Below are 18,314 nucleotides of genomic sequence, written 5' to 3'. Positions count from 1 at the left end.
TATTTTCTTCTTTCCAATCTTTATGCTTTTAATTTTTCTTTATCTCATTGCACTGGCTCAGGGTGGTAGTACAATATTGAACAGGTGACCATGGACCCTTTTGTCTTCTCTCTTATTTTTAAAGGGGATAATTCTAATGTTTCCCCATTTTAGGATATTTGGAGGGAGGTATATTCTCTTTATTGGGTCAAAGAATTTCCAATTTTTACTAGGATATTTTAAAAATCATGAATCAGTGTTGAATTTTATTTAATGAATTTTCTGCATCTCTAAACATGATCATATGGCTTTTCTCTTTTAATCTATTAGATATAAGTATTTATGTATTTTCTAATAGCAAACCATCTTTACCTTCCTAGCTTGTTTGTTTGTTTGTTTATTTGCATTCCTAGTTTAAAACTGACTTGATTGTGGTATATTTTTCCTCTTTACACACAATCAAATTTTTTTAACTTTGTTACTTAGAGGTTTTATATCTATTTTTAGGAATGAACTGGATCTATAATTTCCATTGTTGTACTATAGTTCTCTAGTTTTGTTATTGAAGTTAGAATGATTGGGAAGTTTCTCTCTCTTCTTATTCCCTGAAAAACACTTGTATACACTGGAATGATCTGTTACATAAAAGTTTGGTAGACCTCCTATAGGACATTTTGGGTCTGGTGTTTTCCCTGTGAAAAGGTTCTTAACCTCTGCTTTCATTTCTTTCTTTCTTTTTCTTATAATTTATTTTCATTTTATTTTTTTAGAGAGAGATGGGGAGGGGTGCAGAGGGAAAGGAAGAGAGAGAATCTCAAGCAGACTCCCCATTGAGCACAGAGCCTAATGCGGGGCTCGATCCCAAGACCCTGAGATTATGACCTGAGCTGAAATCAAGAGTGGGATGCTTAACCGACTGAACCACCCAGGAGCTCCCGCTTTCCTTTTGTTCATCATTGTAGAACTTTTAAGGCTTTCTATTTATTCTTGAGTCTATTGGGTTCATTTTGTTATAAGAATTTAATTCATCTTTCAAATTCATTGACATAAAGTTGATGTAAGCATTTAGTTAATATTTTTAATCTTCCTATGTATTTATATTTCTTTTTGCATATATAAAAGACTTAATTGTACTCCTGCTTTAAAATTTTTTGTTTAATTTCACCAGGGTGTGTCTAACTTATCTACTTAAAGAACAATTTTGGGCTTTGTTGATTCTCTTATTATATTTTTAAATTTCTATTTATTTTCCTTAACTTTATTATCTCTTCCTTTATTTATTTGGGTTTATTCTACTGTTCTTTTTTTTCCACTTTTTATTATAGGCATCTTGTTTATTTTTCTATTACAAAGTACTTAAAGCTATAAATTCCCCACAGAGTACCACCTTTTTATACCACCCACAAGTTTTAATATGTTCTCACTCATTATGACTCATTTATAAATATATTAAAATTTCTGTTATGATCTTTTTTGACTTCTGGGGTATTCACAAGTTTTTTTTTAATCTTAAATAGTATATATATTTATAAGACTTAAAGATATAAATATATATATATATATATATATATATATATATATATATATATATATTCCACATTCATGGATTCATGGATTGGAAGACCCAATATTATTATTAAGATGTCAATTGCTCCTGAACCTATAGGTTCAATACAAATCTCAATAAAAAATACAGCAAGAGGGATGCCTGAGTAGCTAAGTGGTTGAGCATCTGCTTTCAACTCAGGGCATGATCCTGGGGTCCTGGGATCGATCACACATTGGGCTCCCTGTTCAGCAGGGAGGTTGCTTCTCCCTGTCCCTCTACCCCTCTCCACTGCTTATGCATTCTCTCACTCATTCTTGCTCTAAAATAAATAAATAAATAAATAAATAAATAAATAAATAAATTTATCTTTTTTAAAAAATGACTAAAATCCAATAAAGTGACACCAATGCTGGTAAAGATGCAGGCAAACAAGCCTTTTCACTCATTGCTGATGGGACTGGAAAATGGTTCAGCTAGCCACTTTGGAAGATAGTTTGACAGTTCCTTACAAAGCTAAACATAGTTTTACCATGTGATCTAGCACCTTTGTTCCTAGGTATTTACCCAAAGGATTCAAAAACTATGTTTACACAAAAAACCTGCATGCAAATGTTTAGCAGCTTTATTCATAATTGCCAAACACTGGAAAAGACCAAGAGGTTCTCCAATAGGTGAATGGGGAACCTGTGGAAAGTGAATACAGTAGAATATTATTCAGTGATTGAAGAGCTACCAAGCCAAGAAAAATTATGGAATACCCTAGCATATTGTTAAGTGAAAGGAGCCAGTCTGAAAAGCTATACACTGTATAATTCCAGCTATATAACATTCTAGAAAAGGTAAGATATATAGTAAAAAGACCAGGGGTTGCCAGGGGTGTGAGAGAAGGGAGAAGGATTTAATAAGTGGAACACAGGAAACTTTTTTAGGGCAGTGAAATTCTTGTATGATATTCTCTGGTGTCCTAGTGGATACACAACCCTATGCATTTGTCAAAACCCTTAGGACTTTACAAAGCAAAGAGTAAACTTTAACATACAAACATTTTTAAAAATCATTTAGGAGACCAAGAGATCTCAGGACAGAAGGCAGACTGTGACAAATAACTATAACTGTATTACAAATACATGAAAAATTCACAAGAATTACAAATCAAGCTGTCTGTTAGTGACTTCTAATTTAATTGCATGGGAGTCAGAAGGTAATTTCTGACTATTCTTTGAAATTTGTTGAGGCTTGCATTATTGCCTGGTATGTGATGAAGTTTTACCAGTGCTCTAACTAGGCATGAGAAAAAGGTGTATTCTCTAGTGTTGGATGCAGAATTTTACAAAGGCTAATTAGAAAAAGCTTGTTAGTTGTGTTATTCAAATAATTTTATCTTGCTAAGTTTTTGTATATTTGACCTCTTGAAAAAGATACACTAAAATTTCTCATTATTAAATTGGAGCTGTCAATTTCTCCTATTAGTTGTACCCATTATTGTTTTATATATTTGAATACATTTGTTTTAGCTTCATATATATTTAAAATTAACATTTTTAGTGTCTGAATTTTTATCTTTTTTTTAATAAAGATTTTATTTATTTATTTATTTATTTATTTATTTATTTATTGAGAGAGAGAAAGCAAGAAAGGGAGAGAACAAGTGAGGTGAGGGACAGAGGGAGAAGCAGACTTCTTGCTAAGCAGGGAGCCCAATGGGGACCTCCATCCCAGGACCTTGGGACCATGACCTGAGGTGAAGGCAGATGCTTAACTGACTGAGCCACCCAGGTGCTTGAACTTTTATCTTTAAATAATGAATCTCTTTATTCTGAATGATACTTTATCTTTTTATTTTGCCTAGTAGTAATATGGCTAAAATCAGCTTTCCTTTGATGAGTGTTTGCCTAATAGAACTTTTTTTTAAGATTTTATTTATTCAATTGAGAGAGAGAGAGAGCATGAGCAGGGGGAGGGGCAGAGGGAGAAAGGGTTAAGCAGACTCCCTTCGGAGCAAGTAGCCCGATGTGGAACTGGATCCCAGGACCCTGGGATCATGACCTGAGCCAAGGGCAGCCGCTTAACCGACTGAGCCACCCAGGTGCCCCTGTATATGAATTTAACTTTTAAAAGGCTAAATACGTGGGGCACCTGGGTGGCTTAGTTGGTTAAGTGTCCAACTCATGGTTTCAGCTCAAATCATAATCTCAGGATTATGAGATGGAGCCCCACATCATGCTCTGCACTCAGTGGGGAGCATGCTTGAGATTCTCCCTCTACGTCTGCCCCTCCTCCTGCTCTCTAAATCAATCAATCATTAAAAGGCTCAATCCAGGGATCCCTGGGTGGCGCAGCGGTTTGGTGCCTGCCTTTGGCCCAGGGCGCGATCCTAGAGACCCGGGATCGAATCCCTCGTTGGGCTCCCGGTGCATGGAGCCTGCTTCTCCCTCTGCCTATGTCTCTGCCTCCCTCTCTCTCTCTCTCTGTGTGACTATCATAAATAAATAAAATTTAAAAAATAAATTAAAAAAACTAAAAGGCTCAATCCAACCATCTCTTTTTACTAGTGATAATCAATATACTGTGTCTCATTTCTCCAATCTCAATTATTGTCATCTGCTTTTTTGTTTCTTCTCATTTTTTCTCTTAGCTTCTTTTGGATTGAGGGTTTGTATTTGTTTTTACCTTCAGTCTATGTTTTCCCACTACTATTCTCTAGTAGTAGAGAATGGAACTGGACAACTGGAATGGTTGTCCTTAAAATGTTATCATGCAAGTGTACCTTCTCTGTCATACACCCCAAATAATAGAAAGAAAGGGTTCTTTTTTTAAGACTTTATTTATTTACTTAACAGAGAAAGAGAGAGCACAAGCAGGGGGAGCAGCAGGCAGAGGGAGAGGGGGAAGCAGGCTCCCTGCTGGTCAGAGTGCCTGATGTGGGTCTCAATCCCAGGACCCTGGGATCTCAATCTGAGCTCTAGGCAGACACTTTACTGACTGCGCCACCCAGATGCCCCAATAGAAGGGTTTCTGAGCAACACTTTGGCTTAGATTGTCCCCCTCCTGACAGATATTATTGTTGCCCATCATTTTATCTTTATTATTTTCCACAAATGGACAGGATTTTTATTATTTAATACAATTAATAGTTGAGTTTACTTACATGTTTACCATTTTTGATTGCTCATTATTGCATCTGAGGCTGTCCTCCTGAGATACTTTTCCTCCTTCTTATTCTTTAGAAACTCCATTTAATCAGATCTCTTACATGAATGCTCCCTAATTTTTGACTAGCTATAACTGTCTTTATTTTATCCTAGTTCTCGACAATTTTGCTGAGTCAACAATTCTAGATTGGCTATTATTGTCTTTTTTCTAAAGACTTTCACTCTTTCTGATTTCCTTGTTGCTTCTCAACTTCTGTTTCTTTACAGAAGACTGTGAACACCACTTGTTTGTCAGTGATCTGTCTTCTAGATGTTTTTGAAGATCTTTGTCCCTGATGTGCTGCAGCTTTATTACAATGTGTGTAGCCATGGGTTTCTTTATTATTGATACTGCTTGGGATATGCTGCTTCCTGAGTCTGTGGATTCATGTTTTCCAAGTTTTAGAAAATGCTTTGTTTTTATCCCTTTAAATCTTGCTTCTCCATTTCTCATTTCTCTTCCAGTTGGAGGATGCATGGTAAACCTTGTATCTCCAGAGTCTCTGCCTCTTTCACATTCCTGCTATGTGTTCCAGTTTGGTAATTCTCTGTGTCAAATCTGATTAATATTTTTTTCCTTTTAGTGTTTCCATTTTTTAAAATATGTATTTGTTTATTTTACAAAGAGGGAGAGAACAGGGGCGAGGGGGAGAGAGAGTTCCAAGCAGACTCCACACTAAGCACAGAGCCCGGCACAAGGCTCAATCTCATAACCTGAGATCATGACCTGAGCGAAAACCAAGAGTCAGTCAGTCAACTGAATGAGCCACCTAGGTTCCCCAGTGTTTCCATTTCTTCTAGAAGTTCAGTGTCTTCCCTCTAAAAATGTCTTTTTTGCCTATTCTTGTTGTGAGTTCATCTTGTAATTACAACTTTGATGTCTTTGAGAAGTTTATATGATAGTGGTTCTATACTCTGTATCTGACAGTTCCAACATCTGCAGTCAGGAGCTGTCTTTGTTTCTATTGACTCAGAATGGATTGCCTTCTTAGGACTTTCAGAACCTTTCATTTTAAACTCTTTGCTTGACCTGCTTCATATCCTTACAGCCAGTATTGCTTTCTTCCTCCCCTCCTCCCCCTTACCTGCCTTTCCAGTTAGGCTCTGTGTTGCTCTACACCCCTCTACCATTTTGGTGCTCCAGGCCTGGTTCCCCACTTCTGTGGTCACCCACCCATCTTGGCCTCAGTTTTCTGGCTACTCCTGATCCAGATATTTGGTGGTGGTGGTGGTGGTGGGGTGTTTGTTTTCTTGGAGAAATTTTCCCTGGAGATTCTCTCTTACCTTTTGCAAGACTGGCAGTGCCTGCTTGTCTGTGTAACCAGATTTTCAGTTGTGGGGAAGCTGTGGGAGACAAAGCTCCTCAGAATTTATTCATGACAATGGAAACATAGCATTTTCTAAAACATTTAAAAAATCTTAAGTGCACTGAAAATTAGGGATGGGTGGGGCCCATGGGGAACAGATTATGTTAACTAAGAAACTTCATAAACGAAGGAGAGAACCACAGAGAACATCAAGGCAGGAATCCAAACTTCTGACTAGTGGCTGCCATGCCCATCTCTGACGTCTGGGAAGTGGTGTCAGCAGAGTCTGAGCTGTGTCGTTTCTTTCAATAGTTGGCGACAGAAAACAACTGCAAGGTAAAGCAAAGATACCACCATCCTTCCGAGACCTTGAACCAGCTTGAGGTACCAGAACACATCCATTCCCCATCTCTGGAGATGCTGTTACGCAGACTGAGGGCAATGGAAGCTCAGCAGGATGACAAGTTTGCCAGTATCCTGGATGTGGTGGGGAAGTTTGGCACATTCCAGCGTAGGCTGGTGGCCCTCACCTTCATCCCCAACATCCTGCTGGCCTTCTTCATGTTTGCTGACATCTTCATGTTCACAGCCCAGAAGCCTTATTGCAATACCAGCTGGATACTGGCAATCGACCCCAATCTGTCAGAGGCTGAGCAGTTGAATCTGACCCTGCCCCGAGAACCCAATGGCAGTTTCCAGACATGTCTCATGTACTTGCCCGTGGCCTGGGATCTGGATTCTATTATCCAATTTGGCCTCAACTACACAGTGTCATGCCAAGATGGGTGGATCTATCCTGAGACCAAGAAGCGATCACTTGTCAATGAGGTGTGCATTCTCCTGAGTTGTTTATAGCTACCCCACAGCCCAGAGATGTGCCCTCACCGAACAGGTGGCAATACTGAGGCTCCGGAAGGGGAACAATTGTTCAAGGTGACCTTGCAGAGGCAGAGCGAGGGCAGAAACTGTCTAGGCCTGGCCTCCCCTGTCTTAGCCAGGAAGCTAGAATAGATTTGGGTGTAGAGGCAAAGGCTCTACCATCTGTCCAGGGAATTGCTCTGTAGTTGTGGCTTTGCCCTCTGAACTCTCACAAGATAGAAAATAGGGAAAGAAGCGGCTTGGATCAGGTACCTCTCACAGGGTTTCTCAACTAGAACTGTAACCTGGGCCCTTCACAGCACAGACCTGCCCAATTTGAATCTCTAGGCTGGGGCCCAACATCTGTATTTGGGAAAGGGTCTTCAGTGATTCCAGCCTGTGCTCAGTTACATCTCCACCTATTCCCTATTTTGGCCTGTGCCTCTGGTCCCTTCTCTCCAGGCCTCATTCCCAGGGTCTGCCAGATGCAGGATGGGTTGCAGAGGTCACAGCTGAGGCATTTTGCACCACAGTTAGCTTCCTGTCCCTGCCCCAGGCCCCTTCTGCCTAAAGGCCCACCCTGAGGGGGTGGGGCAGGGGTGTAGGCTCAGTCTCTGGACCCAGAGGCTGACCCTGGGTGGAGGCCTGTAGCCAATCCCGCGTAAAACCCCCAGTTTGACTTGGTGTGTGGCAAGGAGTCGAACATGGAAGGCGTGCAGACCATGTTCCTGGCGGGCCTCCTTATAGGGTCTCTCATCTTTGGGTTCGTAAGTGACAAGTAAGTGTCCCGGAGTTCCCTCTAGTCCCTGGAAGCCCCTGGCTCCTCCTCGCGCGCCTTCAGAGCTAGGGTCTCAAGTGGGAGGTGGGGCGGAGGGGGGCAGCGGCACCATGGAGGCCTCCAGACGGCCCAGGACCGCCCCAGGACTGGGCTGGGCAGCCACTGCGGTCGGTGGGCGCCCTTGGCGCAGCCTCACTTGGACCCCACAGGCTGGGCCGCTACCCCACCATCCTGATGTCGCTGCTGGGGCTGATCATCTTCGGCTTCGGCGCAGCCTTTGTCAACACCTTTCACCAGTACCTGTTCTTCCGCTTCGTGGTGTCCCAGGCTTTGGTGTGCTACGCCATCAGCAGCGTGTGCTTGGGTGAGGCCGCGGGCGCGGGCCCACGCGGAGCCCCCTGGACTAGCAGAGCTGCAGCCCCTCTGAGGCCGCCGCGGAGGGAGGAGCCTCCGCCCCCAGGGCCCTGGAGATGCTGGAGAATCTGCTCAGACTGCCCTTCTCCCCTCGTCTTCCATCCTAGCCCCCTTGTACTCTACACATTCTCCTCTTGAGGACCACCCCCCCACCCCCGGTCCCCCACATGGCTTATATGCATTGAGCCCTTCAGAAGGCCTGGCTGCTCTTAAACCTATATATATACACACACACTGTCTCATTTCCTGGTGACAGCACTGTCTTCGGGAGGTACTCTTCTATTGTCCCTTTAGCAGAGAAGGATACTTGAGCCTCACGAAGTTTAACCACTTTGCTCGGGACCACACAACAGTTACAGGGAAGAGCTGGGATTTCATCCCAGGCCTGTGGGATGCGAAAGCCCTAAGTGCCCACGCACTCATTCAGCTTTCAGCCTCTGCGGCCTGGTGAGCTTAGAGTTCCCTGGCAAGAGACTTCTTGTTGGAGCTTGTCGGAGGGAACTGGCTTCTCCAATGGAGCCCTAGGCCTAGGTAGCCAAAGCACCGAGGCACCGAAAACACAGATGGGGGCCCAGACTCCCTGCCTCCCCATGTGTTAGGGCACATGTGAGGAGTTGTGCCCAAAAATGGGCCATCTCTGCAAGAGAGACCCATGGTCAGGCGGGAGGTGTTGAGAGGGAGCAGACATGTGGAGAAGGGACTGGAGGCTATACATATGATTGGGAGTTCGGGCAATGGGTCTCAGGCATATCTTGGGGTTCCAGAGGCACTCTGCTTGGCTTAGAAGTCAACCTAGGGCAAAAGCACCTTCACCCAGGCTGAACTGTCCTAAGCTGGGGTGGGGCATCTCAGAAGGCTGGGTGGCAGGGTAGCCCCGGGGATCCTAAGCTGACCATGATTTTGTCCTCTTGGCCTCTGCACAGCCACCGAGTGGCTCGTAGGTCAGCACCGGGCCCACGCCATCATCCTGGAACACTGCTTTTTCTCTATGGGAGTCATGTTCCTGACGGGACTTGCCTACATCCTTCCCCACTGGCGGCTACTGTTTCTGGTGGGTGGGGCACCTGTGTTCCCCCTCATCTCCTACATCTGGTGAGCAAACAGGGTGTGTGCAGTGATGAGTCTGATGGGCTGATGCTGAGGAGTCTGGAGGGTCCTGGAAGGGGTGGAGTGGGTGGAATTTTCGCTTGGAGAAAGTGCATGTGGATGAAATGAGAAAGAGCCCAGAGCAGAGCCTCTGGAACCATAGCATTAATCCCCATCAGAGGAGACACTTGAAGAGATGTCAAAGAAGTAGTCAGAAAAGTCAGAAGGCAAGGTGTTGAAAGGTAGAGTCAGGGCTGAAGGCAAGAAAGGTGATCCTGGGGAAGAGTCAACTGGCCTTGTTGACCTTGAGGTGGCTGCAGTGGAGCGGCAGGGGAGTGAGGAAAGAGGAGAGGCTGAAAATGGAGCCTTCTAGAAGATGACTCTTTCACCATGCTGAGCTGAGGTGGGCAAGGGGAAGTAATAACGTGATTGGGCAGCAAAGGCAGTCAGGGAAAGCTGTGTGGTGTTCTGAATTGGGGGGGAGGGTCACAGACAGGAACCTGAGACCCCAAAGCTAGGAAAAGACAGGTGATGGGAGAGAGGGAAGAGAAGGTAGAGAGAAGAAGAGACAGAAATCACCCCGTTAAGGGGCAGGCAGTTCTGTGTGGAGAAGGGATCAGGTTTCACCTTGACATCACATTTAAGCTTTACAACCCTGAGAGAAGGATGTGATTCTCATGTCATGGGGGCTGAAGGGGTGAGGATGAGGGGAGAACTGAAGCTTCAGAAGACCAAAATAACTTGCCCAAGGCCACACAGCTACAGAGTGGCAGACCTGGGATTTGGCTCAGCCTCTGTGGCTCCAGAGCCTCTGAATTTTCCCCACTGCGCCGCCATACACAACATGGATTGTAAGAGGTGGGGTTACCCTTTAAGAAGTGAGGGCACAAAAAAAAAAAAAAAAGAAGAAGAAGTGAGGGCACATAGGTGGCTTGGAGACCTTCCAAATTCCAAAGCTGGGGACCATCTTGAAGGTCGTCGACATTCCCAAGTGTGTACCGGGGGCTCCCTGATGCCAGGTGGCATGACTCTGCCATGTAGCTAGGAAATGGCATTTCATGGCTTAACCTTAAAAAGTTTTTAAAAGCGGGGATCCCTGGGTGGCGCAGCGGTTTAGCACCTGCCTTTGGCCCAGGGCACGATCCTGGAGACCCGGGATCGAATCCCACGTTGGGCTCCTGGTGCATGGGGCCTGCTTCTCCCTCTGCCTGTGTCTCTGCCTCTCTCTCTCTCTCTCTCTCTCTCTCTGATGTGACTATCATAAATTTAAAAAAAAAGTTTTTAAAAGCAATAGATGCATGTGGTTAAAGTAAGGAATAGCAAAAGGTCTGTGGTGAAAAATAAGTCAACAATTTCAGCTCCCCTCAGCCCCCAGTTCCTTCCCTAAAAGCCATCACTCTGTGGACTCTTAGCTCTTTCTTCTGGTAGATGCCTACATAGTTCTACATTCTGTGAGTAGACGGCTCATTGGGGCACATTTTTCTGGAGACGTGTCCTGTCAGATGTTCCTTCCTTGACACTTGTCAATATCTTGGGCAGGTTCCATCTCTTTACAGTCATTCTTTTTTTCCCCCCAAAAGATTGTATTTATTTCTTTATTTGAAAGAGAGAGAAAGAGAGAGCAAACAAGTGGGAGGAGGGGGAGAGAGAGAATCTCAAGCAGACTGTGTGCTAAGCTCGATGCGGGGTTTGATCCCAGGACCCCAAGATCATGACCTGAGCTGAAATCAAGAGTCAGATGTTTAACTGACTGAGCCACCCAGGCACCCTTCTTTATAGCCATTCTTAATTGAAAGCGAAGTCTCATTTTTGTAATTCGGACTCACTTTCAGGGATTAAAAAATCCAATCCAGTCCAATTTTAAACTTGATCTTACATCCAGTTCACAGCTTCTCCCTGGTGGCTGAGTCGGGCTAGTGTTCTGATCTTTGCCCTTCCTCCTCTGTCTACCTGCTCTGATCTTCCAGGTCCTAGGCAGGAGGTAGGGCATCAGAGAAAAGAGACAAGTGTGCAACAGGCGCTGTCATGGGTGGTCGGTGTCTTCTGTAGGATCCTCTGGGGCCCATGTGTGGGTCTTCAGGGGTCCACTTGGCGTTTTCTAATGCTCCAGGCTGTCTTCAGCAGTTCACCCCATAGACTCTCTCTGCAGAGGTCTCCTTGCCCTAGCATGTGGGGTGACTTCAAGATAGTAGGGTCCACTTGGCCAAAAAGACTCTCATCACCCCATCCCCCAGGCTGCCATTGTGGTGGCTCCCACCAACTTACTGCCTGGTCATACGCAGGGGAGAGAGGTCCCCCCATCTCTGGGTTTGCATAGGTGCTCCAACTTGAGGGGATTTGAGTTAACTCTCCCCGTAGATGACTGTCTGGAGTACAGGACAACCCCCTTGTTTCTGAATCAGTAAGCTCCAGGCAGAATGGGAGGGCAGACTCTCTGTCTCAAAGACCCTCTCCTTAATCAGGTTTGAATAGATGAGAGCAACCTGGGGAGAAGACAGTCTCACTACCACAAAATGGAAATTTCTAGCCTCTCTGGATGGTTGCAGGAGGTGGCCGCTGGGATGTTTTTTTTTTTTTTTTTTTTTTTTTAATTTTTTATTTATTTATGATAGTCACAGAGAGAGAGAGAGAGAGGCAGAGACATAGGCAGAGGGAGAAGCAGGCTCCATGCACCGGGAGCCCAACGTGGGATTCGATCCCGGGTCTCCAGGATCATGCCCTGGGCCAAAGGCAGGCGCCAAACCGCTGCGCCACCCAGGGATCCCTGTTTTGTTTTGTTTTGTTTGGCTTTTGGTTTTTAGTGGGTCCTATCCTGAATGTGATAACAACCCTCTTTAGAATGTGAGGTTACCAGTCATTGCTACTAGCCTTGGGACATCAGCTGAAATTCCAAGACAAAATTTCCGTGTCCTGTTCACTTACACTGCTTTTCCTCATTCTCTGATTTTATTATTTTCTCAATAGCATTTGAAATTCTTGTATAGAAGTTCAATAAAATTGCAAAAAAACATTCACAAATATTTTGGCTACAAGTTAGAGTTTTGTTTTGTTTTTTTTTCCCCTCTTGTTCCCTACATTACTTGTGTCCTCTGGGGTAATTTTTTTTTTCCTGCTTGATTACTTTGGCCCCTTTTTCACTAGGAGGTTTTGGTTTGTTTGCTTGCTTTATTTTGTTTTCCACTATTGGGCGTTTTTTTTTTGGTCATCCTTCATCTCTAAGAGCATCTCTCCATCCCTAAGTCACTAAGACACTAGTGGGAAACTGAACAGAAGCTGACTGCCTGGTAATCCTGTAGGGCAATGAATCTCAGATTTCTTTGAGCAGCAGAATCAGTCACATGGGGGCTGGTGAAAACATCAATGACTAGGCCCTGCGCTCAGAGATTCTCAATCAGCAGGACTGGGAGTAGAGCAGAATCTGTATTTCCTACAAGCTCCCAGGTGATGCTGATGCTGCTGATCCGATGACCACTTTGCGAACCACTACTATCAGGTGACCAGATGGCCGGTAGCCTTTTCTTTGAGGGATCCTCAAGTCAGGGAGCTGCCTGGCTCAGGTTGTTTTGTTCCTAAGTGGGGCTGGGAGGGGGGCCTCTTGTCATCATCATGGGGACTTCCACTTGGCTCCCCTGGTTTGTCCTCGACCTCCCCTAGGCTCTGGGAGCAAACTACAGAGGGAACTGGAGTCCCGTATCTGAGGACTGGGGTGTTACATGCCGTGCCTTGCCGTGTGGCCACCAGCCTGCCTCCATCTTCTGCTGGGCTGTGTGTATTTTTGTTAAATCTTTCTTCCACTGCTCTCTTTTTTGATCTCCTTTCTCTTTCCTCTAGTTTAGTGGGCACGTGCTCAATATCTTATCTTTTTGAAAAAGCCCCAGTTGGGTGGCTTTCTTTAGGAGAGTTCCCCAGCCTTACCATGGAGAAGGATGGCAGGGAGTCTGCTTCCCCCCCGCATCCCCCCATCCCCCTGCCGCGAAGGGCAGGAGCAGAGACAGGCAGAGAAAATGAAGTTGCCTCTCATGTCAGAGGCACATGTTTACAAGGCTGGCCATGGACTTTAGGCCGGGCCTGGATTGGGCAGGGGGTGGGTGTGCAAGAAGTCAGCAGGGGACAATGGCATAGTTTATAGAGTGCCTGATCAGGGCACTGGGGTCCGTACCAGCTCTGCCTCTGTGACCTTGGGCAAGCCCTGACCCCCTGAGTCTGGGAATAAAATGGGGATAATCATACTAGGTCCAGGGTTGGGCAGGGATTAAACCTGATGATTCATAAGTAAGGGCACCAGGCACAATCCCTGGCTGTAATAAGCTCTTTAAGTGTTCACCTGTGTGGATTCTGACAGCCAGGAAGAATCGAGAAGAACTGAGGGACCAGAGTTACTCCAAGGTCAAAGCCAGTGGCAATGTGGCTGGGGCGGAGGGGGACAGAGAGGACTGCTGTCCACCGGGCAGGGGGTCAGCCCTGGGGTTGGCCCTGCGGTCCTGCTGGTCTCCAGGCTTTTAGGACACAGAGAGGAAACAGGAGCAGTGCCAACCCTGAGAATGGGGCTCTTAGGGAGCGTGTGGATATGGGGGGTGGTGCCCTCCGAGTGCCCTGAGATGGCAAGGCAGAGAGCGCCAAGAGGGAGCGGGGAGCAGCTGCAGGCCAGGGGCAGCTAGGCCGGCGGACACCCTGGGCGGCCCGGAGTGGCTGCTGCCAGGCAGGGGCAGGGGCGCCTTGCAGGTACCGGTCACTGTCAAGGCCTCCCACCTCCCCGTCTGGTCGTGCTGGAGACCTCCGGGGCATCTTAGGAGGATGAGTAAGAGCGGGTGGGTCGTGCAGGATGCTGCCCGAGTCCCCGCGGTGGCTGATGCTGAAAGGCAAGCTGGGGGCGGCCAAGCGGGTGCTGTGCTATGCGGCCAGTGTGAACGAGAAGACCATTCCCTTAAGTCTGCTGGACAAGGTAAGAGGCCTCGGTCCTGCACTGGAGCCAGGGCAGGGGTGAGGAGGAGCCTCTTCCTCGCTCGTCCTTTCTGGTGGGACCTCTGCCCAGAGGGTGTCCCCAGGCCACTGCTTGAGGAGAATGGTGACAGCAAAACCTGACCCTGCCAGGGGCCAGGCTGGCACTGCGGGGGTGGGGTGGGGAGTGGGGGAGGGGCGGGCAGGCCTTGAGGTCCTGTGGGGGCAGCGAGCAAGCTGGAGTTGTAGTCTTGCCTCTGGCTGGTCCTGCTCGTCCTGTAGCTGCAGCTGCCCGGAAAGAAGGTGACTAAGGCCTCTGTCCTGGACTTCTATAACAACAGGCACCTCCGCAAGGTGACCTTGGTGATGGGCTGTGTGTGGTAAGTACCTGGGAGTGGCCGGCCGGGACTGCAAGCAGAGCATGGAGAGCTCTGCTGAGGGGACCGGCAAGGCCCGAGGACACTGGCTGGACTACAGGCCCAGAGCTCTGGGCTTATTTCCGTCTCCTGTTCCCACACTGCTCCTCTTGTCTCTGCTTCTGTCTTTATTCCTGGCCTGTCTGATCTCTCTCTCTCTCTCTCTCTCTCTCTGAGTGTCTGTCTCCTGCTCCATTTCAGGTTTACTGTCGGTTACAGCTATTTTACAATGAGCCTCAAGTTGAAGGATTTTGGTGTGAACATCAACCTCACACAAGTGGTTCCTGGCCTCATGGAGGTGCCCGCCCGGCTGTGTTGCATCTTTCTCCTTGAGCTGATGGGGAGGAAATGGAGCTTGATCTTGACTCTCTTCCAAGGCTCCCTTATGTGCTTGCTTATCCTCATCCTCCCCCCAGGTACGGCTCACCCTCCCCTCCCCAGCCTTCCTGCTTCCTTAGACCCCTTCCTCCTGCCCTGTCCTACCAACATACGCCCTAGGAGTCTGCCTCCTGCACCCCCAGCCCTACTGCCCTCCCGAGCTGGTGTCAGACACTGGAGCACTGCCCTGCCCAAGGCGGAATCCCAAGACTGGGCTCTGGAAGCTCTCAGAAACCTGGAAGAGAAGGGCGTGCTATCCAGAAGGATTAATCCTTGGGTGGCCTTCTTCCAGCCCACGTCAGATCTGATAGTTGAATGTGAGCAGATGCCCACAGATAGTCTCTCAAAAGTGTGGGAAAAACTAAGAATAGAACCCCCAATAAGTACAGCTAGATCTGGGGTTTCATCCCAGAGCCAAGAAAAGCTGGGGCCAGAGTGGGGCAGGGGCAGGGGCCAGCAGAGGCTCATCAGGGAACAGCTACAAGCTTCCAGCTCTGAGTCAGGGAGCAGGGGGTTCCTGCTCCGGGCTTCACCAAGTCTGAGGAATGGGCTTTCCTGGATCTTTTCTTCCCTCAATGTGCGTGTCTGGCTGCCCAATGTTGGGAATCCTGGCTCTTGGGACCCTCCGGCCCCCTATGCACACTTACTTCCCTGCTTCTGTCCCCCTTGCAGAGGATAAGAGGGACAGTGGCAGGGCTGTGAGCAGACCATGGGGTAGGGGAAGATAGGAATGAGCCTGGAGGCAGAGGCAAGGGGGCTGAGGGGCCATGGAGTTAGCAACTCTCCTAATGCAGATGTACTAACTTCTGGCCTGGCTGGGCCTGAGTCTGCCGACCAGCCAACCAGGTGGTGAGGGAGGATGGTTCTGATGCCTTCCAGGAGAGATGGAGGGAGAGCAGATGGGTGGGTCCCTTGTCCCCCACCCCAGACTCAGGTGGGCTGAGCATTATCTGGCCATAGAGCTGAAATCCATGATGGTCTTGATGATTGTGCTTGGAGAGTTCAGCCTGGCCGCCTCGGCCTCAGTGTTCTTCATCTACACCGCAGAGCTCCTGCCCACCGTCCTCAGGTAGGCGGGCTGGCAGGCAGGGGTGTGGGGGCGGGGTGGGGGTGCGGTGGGGGCGCAGCCTGGGAACCAGATGCACACAGCACTCAGAGTGGCCATGCACCTGGTGATGGGCACGTGCGAGTGGTTTCCCTGGATCAGCCCATTAACCCTCACAAAAGTGCCCCCAAATGCTGTCATTAGCCCTATCTCTGACAGCAGAGTCAAGTGGAGGCCAGACAGCACACGGCAGGACCCAGAGGTCTCATCGCAGGCTCTGCCTTGCACTGCGGGCCTGAGTGTGTCTGTGCTGCTCTGAGGCTCCAGCTGCAGCTTCGGGAGGGGCTGGGGTTGGGGGTGGGGGGTGGCGGGAGGAGCGCTGGCCAGGGTGGCTCCCGCTTCCCCTGCTCCTGATCCATGAAGTAGGCCCCTGAAGAAATGACTGCCTGCCCTGAATCAGGGGAGAGCCAAATGCTCCACCAGCGCTTGGTGAGTCGGGACAGGCTGGAGACTGGAGCATGTGAGGTTTGGGGAGCTGCTGCTTCCACCCTACCTCCTCCAGCCTCTGGGCCCAGGAGGCCTCCTAGATGAACTCTCACCTCCCCTTCCAGGGCAACAGGTCTGGGGCTGGTATCTCTGGCCTGGGCAGCTGGAGCCATCTCATCCCTGGTGGTCATCCAACAGAAACTCACCTTCCTACCCATCTTTCTCTGCTGCATCTCAGCCTTTCTGGCCTTGTTTCTCTGCTCCCTGCTGCCAGAAACGCAAGATCAGCCTCTCTCTGATACCCTGGAGCACTACTCCCTGCAGATGAGGTAGGTTTGTGAGGCCCTTGCCACTGAGAGTAGGTCAAGCACTGTCCATCCCTGCCCATTTGCCAGATGGGCCTGTGACACGAGGGCTGCCTACAGCTGTCTCTCCGGCTCTCTTGGATGTTGCCACACATCTCCTATGTGCAGCCTGCCCTCTGCCAGCTTCTGTCCTCTTGGCTGTCCTGACCAGTCTGGGCTGGGTTTTCTCCTTTAACCCCCTCTGGCCGCCTGTCTGGACTGGGTTCTGCCCCTGGAGATACCCTGGGCTCTCCTGCCCAGAGCACACGGCCTGGCTGGGAACAGCTCTCTGAGTACCTGTCCTGTCCTACCTGAACTCTCAGCTTCTCAAGGAGGACTCCGACTGGACTCATGACTCTGTTGTGGAGCTTTTGACGGGATTAAGCCCACAGAAAGAGCTTGGTGCAAAGTCTGGCACATGAAAAGTGCTCAGCAAATGTGAAAGAATAACCCCCAAAGATGCAGAAGCATGAAGGGTCTGGGTGCAGTTGGGAATTTAGAACAGGCCCAGTCCTGGAGGTGAGGGTCCTTCATGAGTGCATGACAAAGCTTGGCTGGGGACTGTCAGGCAAGGAAAAGCCTCACTGTCTGGAATGCAGTTACTGCTTTCGTTAGCTCCTAAAGATGCAGCTCATGACTTGTTCTCAAATGGCTTCTTCAGGAACGTGGCTGAGGAACTGTTCACCAAGGAAGTAGTAGTTGATGATGGGACTGACGAAGTGACAAAGAACACCATTCTCAATTCCATGATCCAGAAATCGGACATGGACATCCTCTCCAACGTGTCTTTGCAGGATGCGTCTTTGCAGGGCAGAGGAGAGGAAACAGACCCACTAAATAACTGAGGGCCTGGCCCCCAGACGATCTGAGTTGGAGCTGAGTGGCTGGGTGTGGGGCTGTGGACTCCAGGCCACGAATTCCAGGCCCAGTCCAGCTGAGGGGCAGGTCAGCCCTGCTCCAAAGCCAGCCGTTGAGATCCAAAAATGGCCCCTCCTGGGTGACCTAGTGTGTGATTCATTCCAATAAAGGTGCCATGTTGGACTTGAGATGGCTAGGTCAAAATTCACTGCGTCTGGAGAGCCCAGAAACCCAGGCCTGGAGGAGGGTGGGTCGAACAGCTCCCTAGAGTCCTTCCTATCCTTAGCTGACCTTGGGCATGGTGAGGAGCTCTCTGGATAGAAGGGGGGGGCGGTGGTTGTGTCTGTAAGGGCTGGGAGAGGGCAAGGGCAGGACTGGGCCCACACCACCCATGTCCTCTGCCCAGGCGTCCGCTACTGTGGTGGGCTTCCAGCTCATGTGCAGGCTGACAAAGACTTCAGCCCCATCATATGCACCTGTCAAGGATGGAATGTAAAGGAATATTGATCATTTTTCCCAATTGTATCATTGCACAGAGCTTTCTCGTTCAGTTTTCTCTTTGCCACTCACAAATAAGCATGGCTTTGGGGATTACTTATCTCAGACTTCTCTTTGGGGGTTCCTTCCCCGATGGCTCCAGCCTGGCTGACCTCTGAGCTCTAGTGCCCTGAGGATAATAGGCCCGCA

At 48.4% G+C, this 18,314-nt stretch overlaps 1 protein-coding gene across 10 annotated transcripts in view; it reads left to right on the top strand.

The window, feature by feature from the left end:
* SLC22A14 (solute carrier family 22 member 14) overlaps positions 1 to 18,314 on the top strand; it is a 30,064-nt gene that overhangs the window by 8,978 nt on the left and 2,772 nt on the right. For 2 of the 10 annotated variants that reach the window (XM_072793321.1, XM_072793319.1), the window contains exons 3-12: positions 6,339 to 6,854; positions 7,559 to 7,662; positions 7,872 to 8,026; positions 9,000 to 9,168; positions 13,984 to 14,104; positions 14,383 to 14,480; positions 14,718 to 14,932; positions 15,774 to 15,963; positions 16,551 to 16,754; positions 17,431 to 17,815. In XM_072793321.1, the coding sequence (XP_072649422.1) occupies positions 6,339 to 6,854; positions 7,559 to 7,662; positions 7,872 to 8,026; positions 9,000 to 9,168; positions 13,984 to 14,104; positions 14,383 to 14,480; positions 14,718 to 14,932; positions 15,774 to 15,963; positions 16,551 to 16,754; positions 17,431 to 17,614 (1,956 nt within the window). In that variant the 3' untranslated portion in view covers positions 17,615 to 17,815. Of the gene's footprint in view, positions 1 to 6,338; positions 6,855 to 7,558; positions 7,663 to 7,871; positions 8,027 to 8,999; positions 9,169 to 13,983; positions 14,105 to 14,382; positions 14,481 to 14,717; positions 14,933 to 15,773; positions 15,964 to 16,550; positions 16,755 to 17,430; positions 17,816 to 18,314 lie in introns of those variants that run through there. The other 8 variants (XR_012015157.1, XM_072793324.1, XM_072793322.1 and 5 more) reach the window with 7 other exon arrangements.

The sequence above is a fragment of the Canis lupus genome, chromosome 22 (assembly GCF_048164855.1).
Source record: "Canis lupus baileyi chromosome 22, mCanLup2.hap1, whole genome shotgun sequence".
NCBI lineage: Eukaryota > Metazoa > Chordata > Mammalia > Carnivora > Canidae > Canis > Canis lupus.
Note: the sequence above shows the minus strand (reverse complement) of the source record. Positions and strands in the feature narration are given on the sequence as shown.